This window comes from Octopus bimaculoides, chromosome 5 (genome assembly GCF_046866305.1).
Source record: "Octopus bimaculoides isolate indiv1 chromosome 5, ASM4686630v1, whole genome shotgun sequence".
NCBI classification, from domain to species: domain Eukaryota; kingdom Metazoa; phylum Mollusca; class Cephalopoda; order Octopoda; family Octopodidae; genus Octopus; species Octopus bimaculoides.
The window spans coordinates 21556442-21579181 of record NC_142932.1 but is presented as its reverse complement, the minus strand read 5'-3'; the positions used below and the strand labels follow the sequence as shown (position 1 = coordinate 21579181).

The window sequence follows — 22740 nt, the reverse complement described above, 5'->3', positions numbered from 1 at the left end:
GTAAACATAATCTGTTCACCTTTTCAATCACCACAGCTTCCATCCCATAGAGGAAACACTGAACTAAACATTACAAGACATTGAGTAGTACAATACAACAATTCCAACAAACATAGCATAAGGTACATGACCCATGGACTTCAACCTGTTACTTCATTATTCTCTTCTGGGTTACAGGATTGTTTAAACAGAGCTGACAACAACAATTATCTCCAACAACTCTACTTTTCTTTTTACAAGTAGAGGTGTCTCTGCAAGGTCAATCAACTTGCTAGAAACAGAAGCCAAAAGTCCTTTATATCACACACTACCACCCAAATAAATGCAGTGGGCACATTTGATAATGTAATCCAGAATACACTATCTTTTATCTTTTACTAGTTTCAATCATTGAATTGTGGTCATGCTGGGGTGGGTATTGCCATGAAGGAGTTTTAGTCAAACAGATTGACTCCAGGACTTATTTATTAAAGTCTGGTACTTATGCTATTGGTTTATTTTGCTAAGCTCCTAAGATCCAGGGATGTAAACAAACCAACACTGGTTGTTAAGTAGTGTGGTGGTGGAAGCACACACACACACACAACAGCTTCCACTTACCAAATTCACTCACAAGGCATTGGTTGGTGTGGGGCTGTAGTAGAAAACACATAGCCAAAGTACTATACAGAACATGTATAGGGAGTCACATTGTTGTAAAATGAGTTTCTTAACGACACAGCTATGCCTGCCTAAAAGAAATAAACAGAAGAGGGAGATGGGGACAAATGGAATAATCAAAGCTTGAATGCTTTTGATCCCAGAGATCTGCTTAATCTGGGGCAAAACCAGTGTTTCTCATAAGTGGTACAACTACAAAAACTTAAAAAAGAGGGCAGTTATTTAATAAAATTAAGATGGTTTCTGACGTTTTAAATTTTGTTAAACACTTTGGTTAAAAAAAGAATTACATACTTGCAAAACAAATTTTGTCATCTTATTAATAAAAATGAGGAAAGGTAGCAAAAACATTTTACATTTTGAGGAGGCTGGTATATGTTAGTTTGAGAAGCATTAAACTCTAAATCAGTGGTTCTCAACCATTTTTTATCTACGGGCCCCACTGCATGTCGAGCGCCTTTGGGCGACCCTTGGTCAAGAACAGTGTCGGTTGGGGAGTTTGACTGGGGCGGTACGTCTGTCAAACGGTAACGCAGGTGTCCCAAGGCGAGCTCAGCGTGGACGGAAACCACACATCGAGCAAAAGAGCAAAAAGCTCGCTCGATCTCAATGTTCAAAAACTAGTTTTATAGATACTTCTTTCAAAATTCTTGCTTTTCACACTTTCACTTGTGTTGTTTGAACTATGTAAAACATTAAAGCTGTTTCTTGCAATACATACATTTAAAACATAATTTTTTCAGAGGCCCTTAATATACTATCTTGGATCCTCAATTTACTATTTTGTTGGGTGGATACCCAAAAATCTTATACAGAACATCAGGGTTCATGTGGATCCCAGTCGAGAAACCACTGCTCTAAATAAACAAGCGACAGTTCAATGCAAGGGCAATAACTTGTACATACTCCCCATTTGCAAAAGAAACTACTATCGGTGAATATGTGTGGTGTCATTTTCCTTTACTCATATCAGTTCTCCTCTTCATTTCAGTAATGTCAAAGAATTCAAGCAATTTGATATATGTTCAGAAAAATGTCAGGACTCTATACAAGTTTCTGTCACACTGAATTTGATCAGGTATTATTCATCTGTAAAGTATGTTTGTAGAGTAGGAAGGATATCTATTTGTTTTCTTCTCTTTATTTTGTTTTAGCTAAAACTAATCTATTTCAGAGATAAGGAATTATATCCTCCTCATTTAAAGTACACTTCTCCATGCTTGCATGGGTCAGACAGAATTTGTTGAGGCAGATTTTCTGAATCCAGATGATTTTCTTGTCAACGTCTTTCACCTATTTCCAAGCAAGGTAATATGTTTCCATAGCCAGACATGTTTTCATGGAAGATTAGAAACAAACACCACTTGTACGATGGTGATGCTCGTTTACAACTATGATGCAAAGACAAGAGTACACACAAACATATATGTATATATATATATATATGATGGACTCCTTTCAGTTTACCAAATCCACTCACAGGACTTTGGTCAGCCTGGGACTATAGTAAAAAAACACTTGCCCATATGGTTGGAAAACAAGCTTCTCAAACACACAACAGTGTCTTCATCTTGGTTATAATAGTGATGTTTCAGCTGTTTAGAATTTCAAACCAAATCCATTATTAAATCCAGGGAATAACCTGACATGCCTATGCACCCTTTCTTCTTCATGGCTCATTTAACGTCCACTTTTCTGTTTTCTTGCATCTTACTCTGTGTATTGCACTTGCACATTTTTTGCCATCATTGCCACCTTTCTTTACTTGACTTATTGTTCCTTTCTGTTCTCCATTTTACCTTTTTCAGTGAGTTGTAGTGCATCTGACCAGTGTATCCAATAAGCTCATTATTATTAAAATTCTATATTTTTATCCTATTGGTTGTGTCATTAAAAAGTTTGTTTCCCAACCACATGGTTTTGAGTTCAAGACCTACTGTGCAACACTTTAGGCAAGTGTCTTCTACTACAGACCTAGGTTGACCAAAACTTTGTGAATTGATTTTATACTGAAACTGAAAGAAGCCTGGTTTTGTGCGGGTGACACGTAAAAGCACCCACTACACTCTCTGAGTGGTTGGCGTTAGGAAGGGCATCCAGCTGTAGAAACTCTGCCAAATTAGATTGGAGCCTGGTGTAGCCATCCGGTTGCACCAGTCCTCAGTCAAATCGTCCAACCCATGCTAGCATGGAAAGCGGACGTTAAACGATGATGATGATATATATCTAATTGTTTGACTGACTAGAACTAATACCTCATCCTCTTAAACAGAAGGAACAATACATTGGATGATGTAGTCCTGAATATTCTGTATCTGAACAAAAGAAATGGTCACAACTTGGATGCCTCTGACTATATACATCGACTTGATCAAAGCTGACTGGGATGAAATAAAACCTATCAGTCTCTTCTCTTGCTTTGGTTCTTCACTGACCCACTGACTCTTCAAATATACTTGATCTGTTCCTCACTTTTAAACACAACTTTTATTCGTCCATGATCTACTTTGTACATTAAGCGTTATCGCTATTACCTCCCTACACCTACTCACACGAAAACATCCCATAAAAGCCACAGTATGAAGCACATCTGGTAACCTAAGTTAGCCAATTGGACAATCTTATGTAAAATAGTTGTTAATATAGATACTAATTTCTGTTTTATACAAAAGCGAGTCCTTACGGTCACCCAACCTACTAAATATAGCAGCCAAAAATATCCCACAAATTTCCGCTTACTATCTTAAAAAAAAAAGACAGGAACACATTGGATAATTTAGTCTTCATCCCTTCTGGATCAATAAAATAAGTGTTAGTAATGTAGTGATGTCAACTCAATAGACTATACACCACTTCTTAGAAATCTCCATCGTTAAGCCAAAGTTTAAAATCCTTAACACCACCACCAGGCTCTAAGGAAATAAGTGGCATTGTGTGTCAGTAGAAATCAAAGAAATTAACTTCACAAAATTACATGCCACAAGAAGACAATTATAGGGTTTCAGACAGGAGCCTTATTCGAATAGAAAAAAGATCAAGGGTTTTAATCCTAGAATTCACACTAATTTTGTGAAATTTAGAAATAATTTTATTCCGTTTGAATCTGGAATTTGGGCTGGGCGTTTAGTTATTTTTGCCTTTACTGCTCAGTATCATAGCAGGTAACAGAACAATTCTTGAGATGGGATACGCCAAGATATCTCACAACTTAGTGGGTTGTTGTAGTACCATTGAAGACTAATATTTGATGCAGTATTGTTACAATGATTCAATAAGAGCCTATCTTTCTTTCTAAGTGATACCTATGCCTATGTTAGGATTTGAACTTAGCATTGCAAATTAATAAAACATCTATATAACATTGGCAACAAAGATGGGTAATAGGAGTGGGGGATATTATGCAGTCTTTTTTACAATACCAGCCAAATTTTCACAAATCACACCATTCTGTCTAAAAAATAAGGAAGGACATTGGATAATATCGTCCAGTAGTTCTCAATCAGGGACCATATGACTCTTGGGGGTCCATGTAAAATTTTGTTGTTAAAAATCATGTGCAATAAATTAGTTCTGCAATACACAAAATATCTTAACAATTTTTTGATTTAATTATAACAATATAATAGGATTTTTTTTTAAACATTGAATAGCTCTGATGGTCTATTCAATTAAAATTGGAATATATGGGGGTCTATAGGTAAAAAATGGTTGAGAACCTCTGAAACAGTCCAAGATATACAAAAAGTTGTGATGTCCAAGGCTGGCAGGTTTTATCGTAGTTCTGGTAACCAAAGATAAACAATAACAACAACAGTACAATTGCTGTTTCCAGCTTAGTAGTGGGGGGTGGGGCATCTGAAGGAACCTATTCGCAGTTAGATGAACTGGACCAGTGAAAATTAAAAAATACTGACCATGAACACATAGCAGTGGTAGTGATGGGATATGAATTGATAACCGATCTGTTAATCAACAGACATCCTATCAATTCAGCCAATTTGTCACTTCTACCACCCATGGACATGCTTATAAAATAAAAAAAAAATTAAAAAAAGTACAACACTCATGACTATCACAAACTTTTCCCATTCAAAATTGTTAAAGCTTGGAACAAGCTACTCACATTGGTTTTTAGTTGTCAAGACACTACATCCTTAAAAATACCATGCTTCCTGAAATTCACCAGTATTACTGACGTACCTATGTCCCCTGTCATTGTTCCCTCTATGACTCTTTTAGCGTTCCCTTTTCTGTCTTTCTAACCTCTTTGATCCGGTTCTGATGAATTGTAGTGCACCGAATACAATAAGCTCATTGAATGCAAAGAGAATTTTTGAGAGTTTTTTTTTTCCATCTTTGTGGACAAATTTTGTTTGGGAGAATTTATTGTTAAACCTCGTCACTCGAACAACCTTGGAGGTAAAAGTTATATAGAAAAATAAACTGTTCAACTTGGTGGAATAATTAAATAAGTAATATAATGAATGATAATAGCAGATATAACAACAACAAAATTATCATAATAATAATAATAATACTTTGTATAACATACATTAAATATAACAGTAGAAACATTTCTGCTGACTTGTTCTGAGTTTCTGTCTCTGGAATGGTACAATCATGTTGATGCATGTTTGTGTGAGCGTGTAGGTTGACAGATTATATAGGTAGGTAAGTATATAATAAATAGTTAATAAATAGATAGGTAGGCAGAGAAAGAGGTAGGTAACGGACATTTTCATTCAAATATTGAACATTGAAAACAGTAGTGTGATAAAGACAGATACACTAACAGAGCGGTTGTTACTGTTCAGTTCCGGTTGAGTAGAGCATGAGCGAAGTCTTTCCAGCCATGACCATCCTATCTACTTTCAGGAACAGTGTATCTTTGATTATGTTATTCAATGTGTCTTTCCCTCTCCACCACTTTTTGAAGTGGCAGAATATCATTCGGAGGAAAATTTGACAAAGATCGGATAGATTTCTGAGAGGTAGGAGAAATAGAATTATAGGCATAGAAATTATATATATATATATATATATATATATATATATATATATAAAGAGAGAGAGAGAGTGTGTGTGTGTGTGTGTGTGTGTGTGTGTGTGTGTAAGAATGTTTAGAATTAAATTGCAGTATGTAAACAAGAGATTGTTTTGTTGTTCAGAGTCTTCGGTTTACAACAAACGAATAGATGTATGTAAACGTAACAAGTAGAAAAGCAGAAACAAGGGTTGTATGTACTTACAGAGAGGCAGTCAGACCTCTGAGAAGGAGAAAGCATTTGTTAAAAACAGTTCCTAAATTTCATATTTTTGCTTTTTCTTTTTTTAAACATACACACATAAATATATTTTAAAACAAGAAAGGTAAGAAGTTATACCATGCTTTGTGATTAGTACAAACAATAATCTAGAGTCATTTATAGTCAATCTCCCGATGTCTGATGAAAATGGTCACGTATATAGTCCGTATCGAAATATACAACAGTAACTGTAATATCATCCCTGTATAGACGTGATATATGAATTGGTAGGGTCAACATAGCAGACACACGACCATGTTCCGGTCCGAGAGCATTACGGATTAGGTGAGTAGCGGCGTTAGAATCCTCAGCTTTATTGGCCAGGCTAGTTTTTCTCTTCAGCAAGATTTGATTAATATTCGATAAAGTGATTTCGCTATAAGGTAATCTGAAGTTGACATGGACTTGTTGCCCTTCCATGTGGCCGGCTATGATTTTTACAACTTTCTCAGGAGTGACCATCTCCCACAGTCCGTCTGTTGCCAACACCAGAAATTTATCCTTTGGGGTGAGGCGTCGACTGATCAATTCAGGCTCGGCTGTCAGATAAGGTGGAGTGTGATAGTGGGCAGGAATTAAATTGTTTCCGTATGGGGTAGAATAAGCCATTGTTTTGACCACATGTTTCAGTTCTCTGGCCGGCCATTTATAACGTACATCTCCGAAGGCTCTTAAGGGGGCTAAGTCGCCCAATAAGCGACCGTTTCTAATCAAATGAGTCCCTTCGTTCGGATGAGAATTCACTAGTCTTCTACATTCTTGGACATTGTCAGCGTTGTGGTCATGGGACAGTTCTTTGGCTTCCCACTGGTCATCTCCAACATTGACCCCTAAAACAGCTTTGCAATCACCAGTGTTAGCAACATACAAGTTTATACCGTCCACCATAGCAACGCAAGCACAGGAACCAGAAAAAGCTATCTGCATGGCTTCGAAGTTACTCACATTTTTGGAATAATTCGGTAGTGCTTCTTGTACAATATCCTGATCCAGTCGACAAAATGCACTCAATAAATGATCATCAATCGTGGATTCTTCCTCAATATACAGCGCTAATATCTCATTTGCCAGTTTAACCAAGCTTTTACTATACATCGGAGAAAGTTCTTTGTTCACATAGTCGTGTGCGCCTCGATACCAGTTTAAAATCCCAGTTGAATGGATATCGAGCCCGCGATCCTTCAGTAAATGGACAATTTTTTCTATCAAATGTGGGGGTGAAATCATCAAAGCGATATAATAATAGAGCCTTTCACTTATAGCTTGTGCACAAGCACAGCCTGCATGTCCATCGAAAACACCGAACAAAAATCTAGGGCTGCCGACAAACTTGGCATTTCCTCGTCGATCTTCAATAGGATTGTTGGACTGGAGTTGGTTGGATTCGAAATACTTCACCGCTCCCTCATTCACATCGACACTGAGTTCGTTGACACGAAGTATAGAAGTAACTTGCAAGGGAGCTAGACGAGGATTCTCTACACTATCGGGGCCACTAAATACAGGCCTTGATGTGTGATGGATAAATCTCTTTTGATATCTATTGTTTTGATGGAGTTTCGAGTAACTAGCAGTGCGACGGCAGTTACAGGGATTGAAACCATGTCGCATACAAAATACTGGGCATAATTTTCTGTCCGAAACTCTGCTACCAAGTTGAGTAAACCAGCTTGGAGGTAACCTTCTCATGTTCATTGTTAAGACAAAATTAACGAATCGTGGATTTCTATCGCGAAGTCAACAAAAGCATGGTTTTTAAACAGGTTTTCATCAATGAGAAAGTCACAGAACATAAGAATTCCCCCATGTATATGTGCCTGAGTATGTATGTGTGTACGTTTGTGCGTACATATGCGTTCATATAGTATGCGTGTATATATTTATGTAGTTATGGTAGATACAATAATATATAGGGGGGTCAGATGAATAAGGCAAATATATTAAGACTAGCGAAAACAGTGGTAACACAAGAAGGGCAAACCTAGTTATATATGTTGTAAATGATAGAAGTGTGGCAGTGGTTATTTATAGAGGACATCTACGTTCCACAAGAACCCAACAACCGGTACAAAAATGTATTTCAGCCGACCTCCAACAAGGTCTGAAGACCAACCTTGTTGCTGTAGCCGTTGTTTCGTATCTCATAGTAGTAGTCGCACAACATTTGTATTTGCACGGTATTCATTTACTGCGCTGGAAAAATTATTACTACATGCAGTGTTATTTTAACAACTTGACTGTCCAACATGCGTTAATTGTTTCCTTTGATCTTGATAGTTTATAATTCAATAATGTGTACACATATGCAGAAAAACATATAATGCAACGTGAAGAGAAATTAATCTAGAAAGTAAAACATATCATGTGATATAACCCTAGTAACTACTCTGTCTCTCTCTCTCTCTCATATATATATGTGTATGTGTGTGTGTGTGTATGTATGTATATATATGTATGTATGTATGTATACATACATACAGAGAGAGAGAGAGATAGGTGCAATGTACGAAACTCTCCGCCTTGGAGTAACTTTTGAAACTTTTTATCGACTAAAAGTAATTAAAAAAGTATATATGCTGATGTATTGAATTCCGTACCTATCTATTTTACCAAATCTACGCACACGCACATACGCATGTACATACGTATTTAGATACATAGATATAGAGAGAGGGATGTATGTGTGTGTGATATATGTATGTGTGTATGTATATATATATATATATATATATATATATATATATATATAGCTTTATTTAAAAAGTTTCTTGATTATTTTTCTTCTAATTCTTATATTTGATGGAGCGAACAACTAAATTCGCAACTAAAAGTTGCTAGCTCCACTTTATTGAGAGGGTAATTCTTTTTAACCTTTATCCAACGTATCGTTTTCCCTGTTTCTCACCCGAACGTGTAAATCACGTATTACATACATTGGTGCATACATTGATCCTTTTATAAAACCGTAACTTAAAATAGTTTATACATAGGCATAAAATCTCAAGTGCAAAAATGATGCAAGTGAACTAGAATTTAAAGGTTGCTGATTATGTTCGCTAACATCATAATCGCCACTATAGCACCTTCCTCCTTAACCGATCTCGTGGCTGCCACACGGTACCTCGACCTGCTAGAACTAGCAATCAAAAATCCTGTAAATCACACCTAGTCGTCTTAACAATAGGAAGGACATATTTGATAACATAGTCCCAGATACTGAAAAAAAAAAAGAAAAGACGAGTTCATTACGGTTGGAGTACTTTTGATTATATATATTTCTTGGATCAGGGGTGACCCGAAGGTGAGTTGGCGATCGAAGGCTAAGCAATAGTTTATTCAACCTAGATTAACATGGACAAATACAGTCGTCAACGAGCCGAAGGTAGGGATTCAAGTATCTGTAAGTCTTGGAACTGATAGGAGTTTAAGCAGCAACATGCGTACTGTGCAAAGCCTCTCACATAATGTCCTAATTGCTACAATCCACTCCAGCACACCGCGTGCCTTAACTGTTATGCAACATGTACAAATATGTAAATTATGCTCTAAATTCCGTTAAAGACGAGTATACTGTTTGGTTTTCTTTGTGTTGAACGGATGTGAGATGAATATGCTAGACATCGCACCAGTCTGTATCAAGTAACATTTCCATTGTATCAAGTAACATTTCTTGACAGGTGAACTGGAACAATGTAAGATAAACTACACTGTCTGAATCAGAGGTTGGCTACAGGTGGGCTGCAGTGCCGTCGTAGCATCATCATAGGCTCACGGGAATAATATCAGTGCCCTGGGTTCTATAGTATTTATTCAAGCATACACAGATCAGAATTGGGCTCCTACACCTGTGAGCCCTCCAAGCAACTGCCTAGTATGTCCATGCCTTAAGGCGGTAATGGTAGACTGCAACTCACAAAGAGGTCTTGCAGGTGTTCTCAGAGAATTTTCAAATTCAATGTATTTGTAGGCTACTGAGCAGTTCATAGCTTTCAGTTAGTCGTTTGTGTTACGATTTGTTTGATTTTTGCTTAAATAAACATTGCCAACGGGGGGAAGGTACACGGGGATGTTTTTATGTCAGTTATATGTGTTGCGTGTGTGTGAAATAGTTTGTTTCTTGGATTCTTGGCTGGGAGTTGAAACCTTGGTCTAGATTTTTCTGCAGGCTCCTTTCCATTGTTCTCAGTGTTGGCACTTGGAGATTTGTGGGAGTCAACTGTCATACTATTGTTTAGCTTAACATCTTGTGTTAAATTTGGTTCAGGGGTGGGGAAACCCATACACTTTCTTTTGCTCTTTGGCCTGCACTCAACTTCTCGGTGTCTCTTTCACCTGACACTTTGCCGGAGGAGCATGGTCTCTCTCTGAATATTTTAGGACAGTTTGTTTTCCCTTTGAGATGCAGCATGTCTCTCTCTCGTTCAAGCATGGCTATATTTTCTTTTTGTCTGAAACTTGGCTGCTGCTGTTCTTACCACAGACATCCCTTCACCTCTGTAAAACAGCCAACTACTACTATATGAAGTTCCTCATATATATTTGTATATGTATGTGTTTGTTGTGTGTGTGTGTGCACCACTGTCTTGACATCATGGTTGTAAACAAACATCACCATCATACAAGTGGTGTTGTTTGTTTCCAGACCTCTGTGAAAAACATATCTGACAGCAGAAAAATATTACCTTGCCTGGAAAGAGGTGAGAGTTGGTATGAAGAAGGGCATCCAACCGATGAAAGATTGCCTCGATAAATTTCGTCTGACCCTTGCAAGCATGGAAAAGTAAATGGCTTCTCATCTTAACTGATTGGAAGTGTTATCATGTACATTGTTTTGTCTTGGTATAAAAGATGGGCCACAGCAAATGTCCTGCTCAATACTACAGATTTGCTTGTCAGTTGTTTGACCTTAACATTTAGTGGCTGATGATATGTGCATCTCTGATCATGAGCAGAAGTAGTGGGGAGCATCATAGCTATGTGTTGAGAGGAATTATTTAGAGTTTGAATAATCCACCTTTGGAAACATGGATGTTTCATTCAACATTCTTAAACAACCTTATTCAGGGACCTTACTCGACCTGAAAGAAATTCTGACTGAGCCCCACCTGCAAGGTCATGTGCTGTTTATCTTGATATGAGATCACCATGCTACACTTGTGGTAAGGCGATTTGTCGTCTATCTTTAGCATATAGGAATCCACTTTAGTGGTCATTCCTCTTATTAATTGTAATTATATATATATATATATATATATATATATATTAATAGTAATAGTATGACAACAAAAGACAGAATAAAACCTTGATATTATGTAAATAGAGGAACTTATCTGTAATATGTGACAATTATATATATATATATATATATATACATGTATATATATATATATAAAGATATACGACAGGCTTCTTTCAGTTTCCATCTACCAAATCCACTTACAAGGCTTTGGTCAACCTGAGTTTATAGTAGAAGACACTTAACCAAGGTGCCACACAGTGAGAATGAACCCAGAACCATGTGGTTTGGAAATAAACTTCTTACCACACAGCGACATATTTTTTAAAAAAACAGTCAGAAGTCCATTATAAAAAAAAAAACTGTTTATCCCTGGTTTAAATACACAATGAAGCAACCATAATGGGTTTGTACTCAACATGTGTTAGTTTAAAAGTTTGTAAATGACAGCAAGTTTGATTTGCTGTGAGAAGGTGAAAACATAATATTTTATTTTCACAGCAAATTGAGTTATGGTTTTTTTTTTAGAACAGTGAAACTCAAAGCAGGTAAAGCCACAAACAACAGCATGTAAATATTCAGTTAAAAAAATCCTTTGGAAAGAAAAAGTTGAAGGTTGCCCATGGGACATGAGCCCACATCTTCTGTTAGACATGACAAGTGTTCTACCTCTGCTTATGCTCCTCAGACAAGGCTACCGAGTGAACAGAAGGACTGCTTTTATGATATCCTTCTGCAGGCTACCTCAAAGACAAATGACAAGGATCTCATCTCTGTGGCTGGTGATTTCAATGGACATGTTGGACAGCAGCCAGGTACCATCTATGGAGTACATGGTGGTGGTGGTGGTAGGGGATCATGGAATTGATTCCCAAAACGAAGAGGGAACAAGACTACTGGAGTTCTGTGATGCAAATAACTTAATGATTTGCAACACCAACTTCAGGAAGCCAGCCAATCACCTGCTTTCCTATCAATCGGGTGACCATGCCAGCCAAATTGATTTCATTCTCATCAGACAGCAAGATACATGGTCACTTGTAAATGCAAAGATCTTCCCTGGTGAAGAATGTACCTCTCAGCATAGACAAGTCATCATTAACTTTAGACAGGCCAGAAGGTTGCCTAGAAACTGACCTATCTGGAAAATAAGTATCTGACAGTTTAAGAATCCTTCATATGGTCAGAGATTTAGGGACATCCTAATTGAAAAATTTGATGAGAAGAAGCAGGAGCTACAGACTTATAACATAGAGGGCAACTGAGAATTCCTGCGGCACAGTTTGCTGTGTGCCACAGATCAAACCTGCAGGTGGTGCAAAGTCCCAACCAGACCTAGAGTGACGTGGTGGTAGAATGATGCTGCAGACAAGGCCATTAGAGCAAAGAAGCACGACTGGAAGAGTGATGGTAGCAGTGAACTATATCAGGTAGCTAGGAAGGAGGCTAGAAGACAGGTGTATTTAGCCCAGGGAGAAGTAAAGAGGAGAATGGTCATGTGATGTGTATGGATGAGGACAGCTGTGTAAAGAAGTGCTGATCTCTAGCTGTAGAAGGAACCTGTGGAAGAGATAGACCCAGGAAGACATGGGACTAGGTGGTGAAGCATGATCTTCAAATGTTGGGCCTTACAGGGGCAATGACTAGTGACTGAAACATTTGATTATATGCTGTGCTTGAGAAGACCCATCAAGCTAAGTGAAATTGTCATGGCCAATGCCAGTGTCACCTAATTGGCACTTGTGCTGGTGGCACGTAAAAAGCACCTTTCAAACATTGGGCCTCATGGAGGCATCTGGCACCCATGCTGGTGGCACATAAAAAGCACCTGTTGAGTGATGGGCCTCACAGAGGCAATGTGTCCAATGCCAGTGTTGCATAACTGGCACCTGTGCCAATGGCATGTAAAAAGCACCTTTCAAGTGTTGGGCCTCATGGAGGCAATGACACGTGACAGAGACCTTTTGCAATATACTTGAGAAAACTTTTCAAGTCAAGTGAAATTGTAGTAATGGCAGATACTGGACTCATACCAGTGGTATGTAAAAGCACCCATTACACACTCAGAGTGGTTGTTCTTAGGAAGGGCATTCAGCTGTAGAAATCAGACCAGTATCTGGTGCAGCCCCTCAGCTTGCCAGCCCTGATCAAACTGTCCAACCCTTGCCAGCATGTACAACGGATGTTAAATGATGATTTTATCATTGTTCCAAAAAAGAATAATTTCACAATTTCCAGAAGTTTATAAATTCTTATGACGTCAACATCAACTCATTGCATTTTTTTTTTTTCATGTTGATGAACTTTTATGGGTTACCTTTTGCTGACACAGACCAGTTCCATTTCCCTGGATTCTGGATCTTATTGTAGGCCTAGGAATTATATACCGTATCCACTCAGCCATTTTGTATTGAGACCATGGGCTGCCAAACATCTCCACTTTCCCTGTACCTGGATCTTATCTTATGCAATAGGAGTTTCATACCATAATTGCTCAGTTATTTTATCTCTACACATGTGACTGCCATATAAATGCAATAAAATAAAATGAAACCCACACCATGCAACATAGTTTGGTTAGCATAATATGAATGAAATATTGCACAGTACTATAAAATATGACCTCATTACCACTGTATTCTATACAATCTATTACGCTTCACTAAACTAATCATTACAAGTTAGTAGGAGTGCCTCTATACTGATGTTTTGCATGGGGGAAAAATTGGTTACTTCAGAATGGATGTAAGTAACAAGAAAACAAAACTGCAGTAATGTTTTAAGTATATATAAAAATATATATATATACATATACATCATCATTGTTTAACGTCTGTCTGTCATGCATGGGTAAGATGGTTGACAGGAGCTGGCTAGTGCGTCTACTTTGGCAGGGTTTCTATGGCTGGATGCACTTCCTAACACCGACCACTCCGCAGAGTGGACTCAGTGCTTTTTATGTGGCATAGCACAGGCGAAGTTAGTTAAATTTATATATATATATATATATATATATATATATATATATATATATATATATATATATATATATAAGTTTATTTTTTTTATGTCAAATTACATATAATAAAAACAGTTTTCCATTACTCAATATTTTACGTAGAGTACATATATTTTCACAAAAATAGTATTGATAGTGACTTCAAAGTTTCAGCATGCATAGCCTTCATTGAGTTGATGTCATTGAAGAAAGCTAAGCTGGCTGGAACATCAAAGTTGCTGCCACCACTATTCTTGTTAAAGAACAAATGAACACACACACACACAATGGCCAAGCATCCATTACATCACTCTCTCCTATCAACAGGACCTGAGAAATGAGGTGAGGTCGGGCAGTCAATAAATCTATCCAGAGAGCCAAGGAGGGATCTGTAAATATCTGGGACCTCTCTAAAAAAAAAGAATGAAATAAAATAAAAATAAACCTAAAGTTCTTTAGAATTTTGAGAGAACCTGGCCCTGGTGGTAGTGGGGAGGAGGCAAAAGCATTCTTGTTTTGTCTTACAAAATTTCCCTCAGAAACTGTAAACCAACATTGAATAATAATCCTTTCTACTAAAGGCACAAGACCTGAAATTTTGGGGAAGGGGACCAGTCAATTATATCAACCCCCAGTGTTTCACTGATACTTAATTTATTGACCTTAAAAGGACAAAAGGCAAAGTCGGCAGAATTTGAAGTCAGAACGTAAAGAGGGATGAAATGCCCCTAAGCATTTTACCCAGTGTGCTAACAATGTCATCTTATATATTCTGTGTCAGTGAGAAAAGAAGTCTACAGGATGGGTATGATTGGAACAACCTCTGTTAATAGTTCTAACCTTTTGCTAAACAACATGGTAAAAGCACAGTGTGAGATCAGGATCTTCTCTCTCACTACCATCATCACCCCAGTAGATGGGAAAATCACGTGACTGGTGCTTAAAGTTTGACCTTCCTGGCATATGTTATTGCTTAGCCCCAGGTCAGCTCTGAATGAGCAAACCCAAATCAAACAACTAAAGTCGTTACAGCTGTGACCATGCTGTCATTTCTTTTCTATGCTTTCTGTTTTTAGACACGATGGGTTTAAGCCCTACATAAGCCAGTATCTCCTTTCCATTAAAAAAAAAAAAAAAGGTTGGCAGTGATTCGAGAGAGATTTGGCTACTATTTCTTGTGAGACAGACAATCTCATGAAGGCTTTCTCGTTGGCTTGTTATGCTATACTTCAACTAGTTAGTGACATCATTATATTCACCATCATCATTTCCATCGTTGTTTTCGTCGTCGTCATCATCATCATCAACATCAGTAACAGTAGCATCACTGACACAACATTTTCATGCTAATTTCTTTATTATCTTTTGTTTAGAGGACACATGATTGCAGGATGTGTGTATTTAAATATTAATAAATTTATCAGGAAGCTGGACAGTGTCCATATTTTATACAGACAATCCTAGCTAACAAAGACTGATGTTGTTAATGTTCCACTTGAACAGAATGTATGTCGGTATTATGTAGGCAGAACATGAGAAATGAGAGAAGCAGAAGTCAGAATTCTTGTGACACAGTAAAGTCTGCAGCAAATCACCCAGGTAAACCATCTGTATGTTAATCCTGCCGCCCATATGGCGAGCGTGTGTATGAGAATACAGTTCTAAAGTCGTGTGTTGAATAGTTGATTGCGTCATTCGTAGATATCTTTGTTACAAATGTCGAGTTTACAGGGTGATTTCAGATGCCTCTTGACATTTCTAACTATTTATAATGGAACTCTCATTAAGAGATACGGGGTAGTGATAGTGACAGGGAAGATGCGTGTTCAGTTGATAGAACAGTTATGACTTTGGTATACAAGAGTTATGTCCCTTGTACCCATTAACTAAATTATCAGGGTCTACGAAACCTGTAGTGTGTCACTGTCTGCTGGTTAGTTGTAGGAACGGTTGATCACCAAATTGACTGACAACACATACAAAATACATACTTCTGCCCCTCTATATTGTGGTTTCTAGTCTAAACATATCCCATAAAATAAACTGTGCGTCAGCCCTTGCACGCTGCCCAGTTTAAATCCCGACTTGGTTCTTTGGTACCTTAAGTAGAATTTAGCATTTGGTAATCATTCGATGTAGATACCTTGATCCCTTTCTGCTTATGTTTTCCTGCAAATGTTTAGGATGAACATCAACCAGTCTGAGTAGGTCCACTGCAGGTCTAATCGACTGTAACTCCACTTCTACAAATTTGTGTTCTTATTCGGTGATTATTCATTTATAATGGTCATGAAGGTTTAGATACTTGTGGAGTATTTCCTTCTCCCATTATAATTGTTTCGTAGCTTCAAAAAGCTAGAACGGGTCACCGATTTGTGACGTCTGTGCGAAGCGAGGTGACAAGAAAGGCCCCCTTAGTACATCACTCGGTCGATACAATAAATATAAATAGAACAATGCATACACGTGCCAGAAGGAAATAAGAGACACAGCCGGGTAGAATGTTTAAGAGAAGATTTATTGATATGTTAACATGTGTGATTATGTGTGCGTCATATATACAGAATAATAGACAGGCCGTCATAAGAATAAGATGTATGCGTGTGTATGTAGGCATAGATGTATGCACGTTAAGAACATACAAGGATGGCGATGAAGAAGAAACTGTGAAAGATTCTATAGCCATGGAAGTGAGGAGTAAGTTCATAGACACAAGAATGATAAATACCTGTTCGTAGTCAATTCTACACGACAGTTGAAATACTGTATCAAGAAGGTGCGGTGATGATGCAGAGCCGGTTGCGGTACATGTCGTACGTGAAGTTGTGGCTGTGATGCTGCCGCCTGGGTTACTTGGTACAAGAGTTCTCGCAGGTTGTATATGCGCTGTTGATCCATGTTGTCAGTGGCGAGACCTTAAAAGGTCTGGAACCAAAAAACATAAGGAGTTGCAGGCTCAGCTGAGGTAGAAAAACAGGCTGTCACACGTGACCTTATTTGAAGGCTGCAATTGGTTGGGTTTCAAATTGGCGCGCGATAAAGCAAGAGACAAATTGCGCAAATACCAACCAATCAGAGTAGTGGACACAACAAGGTCTAAAATGCAACCAAAGGCTAGCTGTTATCTACTACGTTCGTATGTATGTATATATAATAGAGAGGAGAGGAATTTCACTCAAGTGTACGCTACACATTTATTCATATATATATATATATATATATATATATATATAACGGTTATAAATCCAATCAACTTCACGCCTGCCAGGTTCCTATATATATATATATGTAACGGTTAGTTCTTCGTTGCAGTCGAGGGTCACCAATTTTAACGGTATTGTTAAGATCGAATCAGTGGTCACCAATTGTAACGGTTGTTGTTAAGGTGTTGGTTGCTAGTGTGCAAGATGGAAGAAGAACAGTGATCGAAGCTGTAAAAAAATATTTATTTACCGTTAATTTGTATAATGCCTTGCCTCGACGGGCAGGTGTGTATATCATATAAAAACAATAGAGTTATCTTTTCTTGTATGTTGTTGCTATTTTTGTTTAGTCAACTGCTAGCTGCTTAACTAGGAATTAGAGGAAGGTAGAGTGAATGTTAAGTGTAAGAAGTCGATAAAATGAGACCTTCATGGTGCCTGACATTTAAACAGCTGTGGTGTTGTGATAAGACACTGTATCATAGTTGACATCCTCACTGTAAGCCTTCTCTCAGTTGAATTATCTCACTAACTGGATTCTGCCTGTGGTCGCCTCTACGTCATCTCCTTTTTGCCAACTAACCTTTTTCCTACCGTGTTTTAGTATTTATAATTATCCAAACTAGTTAGAAGGAGAGACTTATTGTTGAGAATAATAGATTTCGTTGGCGGTCTGTTATCTCTATTCTAGATTTTGGTGGCCTAGAAAAGTTTAGAAAGGTCAAGTGGCAAAGACATTATTCTGCTTAGCGAAGGCATCTGGCTAATGTAACTGCTGTCACTCACAGAAAAACTACTGTTTTACCATGAGAAAAGTGCTGTTGAACAGTTAAGTGAAATTTGGCGATCGAGGATCGAATCCACGCTATACCTTCACGAAGCCAACGAATGTATTTAAATCTGCTCTATTCATTGTAAGCCTCTTTTTGTCTTCTGAGTTACAGGGCAACCCTACTAGTGTTGGTGCCTCGAAAAGAAACTAAAACATTCAAGAAGTTGTTGATTGAGGATTCAGGCAGTGATAACACAGAGTCTGAGAAGAGAAATCTCTTCTGTCTTGGCAACGGTAAGGAAATCAATAATGTATCCAGTACACTCTGTAAATGAGTGGTGTTAGGAAGGGGCATCCAATGGTAGAAATTGTGTCAATACTGAGACATTGCAGCAAGATGTGGTCTTCTTCTGCTGGACTCTGTGGAACCGTCTAACTCATGGGTTCTCAACCATTTTTTATCTATGGATCCCTTTGAATATTATTTTATTCTGGTGGACCCTCATAGCCATTCATTGTTTAAAAACTAGTTTTTAGAAACTTCTTTCAAAATTTCGGTATTGTTTTTCTCACGTAAACTTGTGTAGGTTGAGCTATGTAAAATGTTAGAGAAAGAAGCCCAGCTGTTTCTTGCAATACATACATCTAAAGCAAAATTTTCTCAGAGGCCCTTAGAATACTATTATGGCTCCCCAATATACTATTTTGTTCTGTGGACCCCCAAAAATCTTATATGGATCCTCAGGGGCCATATAAGCTTAGAACCACTGGTTAACCATCAAAAGTGAACGTAAAATGGTAAAAATGCTAAGGTAAGGTATCGTTAAGCACAGAGAAAAACAATAATGGTATAAAATTGATTAAATAAATACCTGTTCCAATGACTCGGTGATTAGAGCATTGGGCTCACAATCATGAGGTAGTAAGTTCGATTCCCGGACCAGGCTGTGTGTTGTGTTCTAGAGTAAGACACTTTATTTCACGTTGCTCCAGTTCACTTATCTGTAGAAATGTGTTGCGATGTCACTGGTGCCAAGCTGTATCGGCGTTTGCCTTACCTTTAGATAACATCAGTGGCATGGAGAGGAGAGGCTTGTATGCATGGGCGATTGCTGGTCTTGTGCCTCGGAGGGGAACTTTCTAAGTGCAATCCAAAGGTCATTCATGACCGAAGAGGGTCTTTACTCCGTTCCAATCTATGTAGCCGTAAACTGATACCACATTTGTGATATAACTGACTGAACTGCGTCCGCAGAAAATATGTCTGAGAATCAATTGTTGCTGCTCATATAGGCTTACAAGCATGCATATGTGCAAATATGTATGTATGATTCAGCAGACCTATTATCAAATACATTCCACTGGAGACCGTACCGTATTTATTTTGATAAAATGCATAAGACAATGTTTTATCTGTGTCCTTTATTTGAGCCAGCAGACTGCATTTGAATGAAAATTGGTTTGTATATCTAGCAGCTCGAGTGGCCGCATAGAACCCATCGCAGTGACTCGATTACTAAATAGGAAAGCGCATGAAAATGAAAGTTCTTTAGGTAGCATAAAATACAGAGCAAGGGAAGTAACTCTAAGAGTTGCTTTCCTTACGTCAATATTTTCATTAAAAGCGTAAGATTGAGACCCATATAATGAGTGAAGATGCAGCTGCCAATTTGGCAAGTATCTTCTTCGATTTCGCCTTTTATTTTTCCAGGGCAAATAAGATAGACACCAATCAAATCTAGAGGTTGATTTTATCTATAAGAATATAAATCCTCGTGTCTATTTTACACCTCAAAGAGTAGCGAAACCTCGGGAAACAGCAGTCTAAAGTGCTTCCCATTCCAAATAATTACTCTCAGCTTGTAAGATCTTGATGTGTCGGAATCCATACATGTTAGATGTAGGTATACGAGCATGTTGCTGTCCTAAGCAGAGCTATGTGGAACTGTGTGTGAAAAGATCTAATATTACTTTCTACTGTAGCCATAAGGCCTGGAATGTTGCGGGAGGGGGTAAGTCGACAGGAACCGATGTAAGGGGAATAACATGGCTCTGCCCAAAGGCTTGCCGATCTTGTTCCGGATATTTTTTGTTTACAAAACTAACTGCCCAGCGCGCTTTCCTCCATTCAGTTGTTGATAGGTTATGTGCCTCCAGCCATTTAAAATCTGGCGAGTCACCCATAGAGCTAAGCGCTTTATAGGTACCAAATCAATAGCCACTCTCTGACCGGTTATTACAAACAAACTTCTTTACATATATATATATATATATATATATATATGGGGATGGTATTACTAAAATATCGTCACTAGTGACAATCGAATTATCAGCCGTACAGGCAAATTAGTAAAATATATACATACAATATTAGATATGTACATATATACACAAGTACACTACATGAGCACCTACATCGCTAAAAAATAGAAGTCAAAAAATACTTCTGTACCACCGAATAGTCACAAATCTATTACAGACATGACAGGAAAAAATATCAGGGAACAATAATAACGTCTTACCTCTACTGGGTCAGAACAAGTAAATGAATGGAAAAGTCTTTGACATTTTGAGCCTACAGTCTTTGACAGAAAGGATTAAGAGGGAAAAAAAAGAAAAGAAAAACAGAGAGAGAAAAAATAAATGTGTAGTATAATTATATAAGGGAATATTGTACTGAGGATGAGAAATAAGCTATTTTACAGCTTTAATCTCGAAATCGGACCAACACATAATTGACTGGAGTTTTATTTTGTATTTTCATTTGCTCATCTCCAACCCGTATTGTTGCAGAAACTAAAAGTGGTTTTATAACGTTTTTTGGCATAATCTTACAACATGCTGGAGCAGGGTTTTCCCCTGTTCCTTTATATAATTATATAATTTATATATATAATTACTATTTTAGTATAATTTAACAAGGTTTTATAGCATGTTGGCCACTTGATATTATCATTTACATCCTTGTTTGTGTGTGTGTATTCTATATATATGCCAATTAAATGAACATGTATGTGTGGATGAATAAATTTTTCCTGTGTCACAGCATCCATTAATGACTGATTTAGTGACTGTGATGAGCAGAGTGACAGACAAGTTGATATCTCACTATAGTTAATAAGTTGGTCATTCAGATGCTCTTTGAAGGAAATGCTTACAAGCAGAACAGGTAAAGAATTCTTCTAGTTTATATTTTGGCAACATTCTCTCTTCATTATAAGGCAAGACATGTCTATACTAAAGAAAGAACTGAACAAGAGGTTTTGTTAATTCATATTTTATACTTTGGATTATTTATTTCCATTGATTTATTTGGCTCCTTTCATTTGATGTTTCACATTTTTGAACAGGAGACACATGGGATGGAGAGTCACTGAAGAGGTCACAAGATGTGTGACGGAAGATTTCAAACAGGGAGCATTGATATAAAAACAATAATAAAGCTGAAGTGAAGAATGACTATATATTACATGTATTTTTTGCCCCCCCCCCCCTCGCCCTACACTTAAGAAAAAAAAAATGACCACCCTGAAATATAACAATATTTGTATTTTTAATGACTTGTTTTTATGACTATTTGACTCTGTTGCTCATTATCAAGAGGATGGTCAAAATTGAATATGGGTATAAAATAACAGGAAACCATGTGATCCAGCAGTGCTCTCAAAGCCACTCACCTGATGACATGCAGGTACAAAGCTATTGCTGGATCATGTTTATATAATATTCATATAATAATATATATAATACGTGAAACACTCAGCAGCTTACAACAGTTGCTAATGCACAGAAATAATTGTGATTTGTGTTAAAGCTTGTTCATTCCATCTTCTTGTGTCATAAATTTACACACATACGCGCACACACACACACACAATTTTCCTGTTATTTCAACATGAGGATATTCCCAAAGGACCTTCTGCATGTTCATTCAATCTGCTGGAAATAACAATCAAAACTTCTCTAAATCCCACTCTAGCAACTTTAAAAAAAAAATAACAAGAACATATTAAGGAACATCAAATAAAGTCAAAACATATCCAAAATTATCTCCCATATTTACTGGAAGACTCAAAATTATATAATCAATAACTTAATTTTTTTTATTATTGCATTGTTTTTCCTGTGCTTGATTTTTGATGATCTATACATTAAATATGTTAAAATAAATTTAACTATAATGTCTTTCATGTGTATGGCATCAGTGAGTAATTTATTCTCTGAATATTTTTCTTTTTCTACATCTACAAGCATACATTCTTGTACATTTACTTAATAATAATCACATCTTTACTTCAGTAATCAATATGGTAAAGTATATATTTTGCTGAGGATATCTAATAAGACAGGAATATAGCTGGAGTTATCTCCCTTAGTGGCAGAAAGACTCAAAATAATTTTTTTTTTTCCTAATTAGTATTTTGATTATCCCTGCTTCAAATATCGAAACAAAGTTAGTCCCTGATGCACCTAAACAAATGAAATGGTCAGAATTGGGTTGCCTTTGATCATGAGTTTGCTCAATGAGTGTTGACTTATGGTTAAATAATAACAACAACTAAAAC

The 22740-nt window shown here is 37.3% G+C and overlaps 3 protein-coding genes across 3 annotated transcripts in view; 1 reads left to right on the top strand and 2 right to left on the bottom strand.

The window, feature by feature from the left end:
• Positions 1-17156, bottom strand: part of LOC106881096 (anoctamin-10) — a 191356-nt gene extending 174200 nt beyond the window's left edge. Inside the window, exon 1 of the mRNA XM_089352086.1 lies at positions 16929-17156. The gene's annotated coding sequence lies outside the window, so the exon portion shown is untranslated. The remainder of the gene's footprint in view (positions 1-16928) is intronic.
• The window catches only part of LOC128247821 (uncharacterized), an 81547-nt gene that overhangs the window by 35133 nt on the left and 23674 nt on the right, over positions 1-22740 (top strand). The window lies entirely within an intron of this gene.
• Positions 5974-8356, bottom strand: LOC106881099 (pyruvate dehydrogenase [acetyl-transferring]-phosphatase 1, mitochondrial). The gene has a single exon (XM_014931326.3). It carries the CDS (start codon positions 7659-7661, stop codon positions 6090-6092), a length of 1572 nt encoding a protein of 523 aa, XP_014786812.1. The 5' UTR covers positions 7662-8356; the 3' UTR covers positions 5974-6089.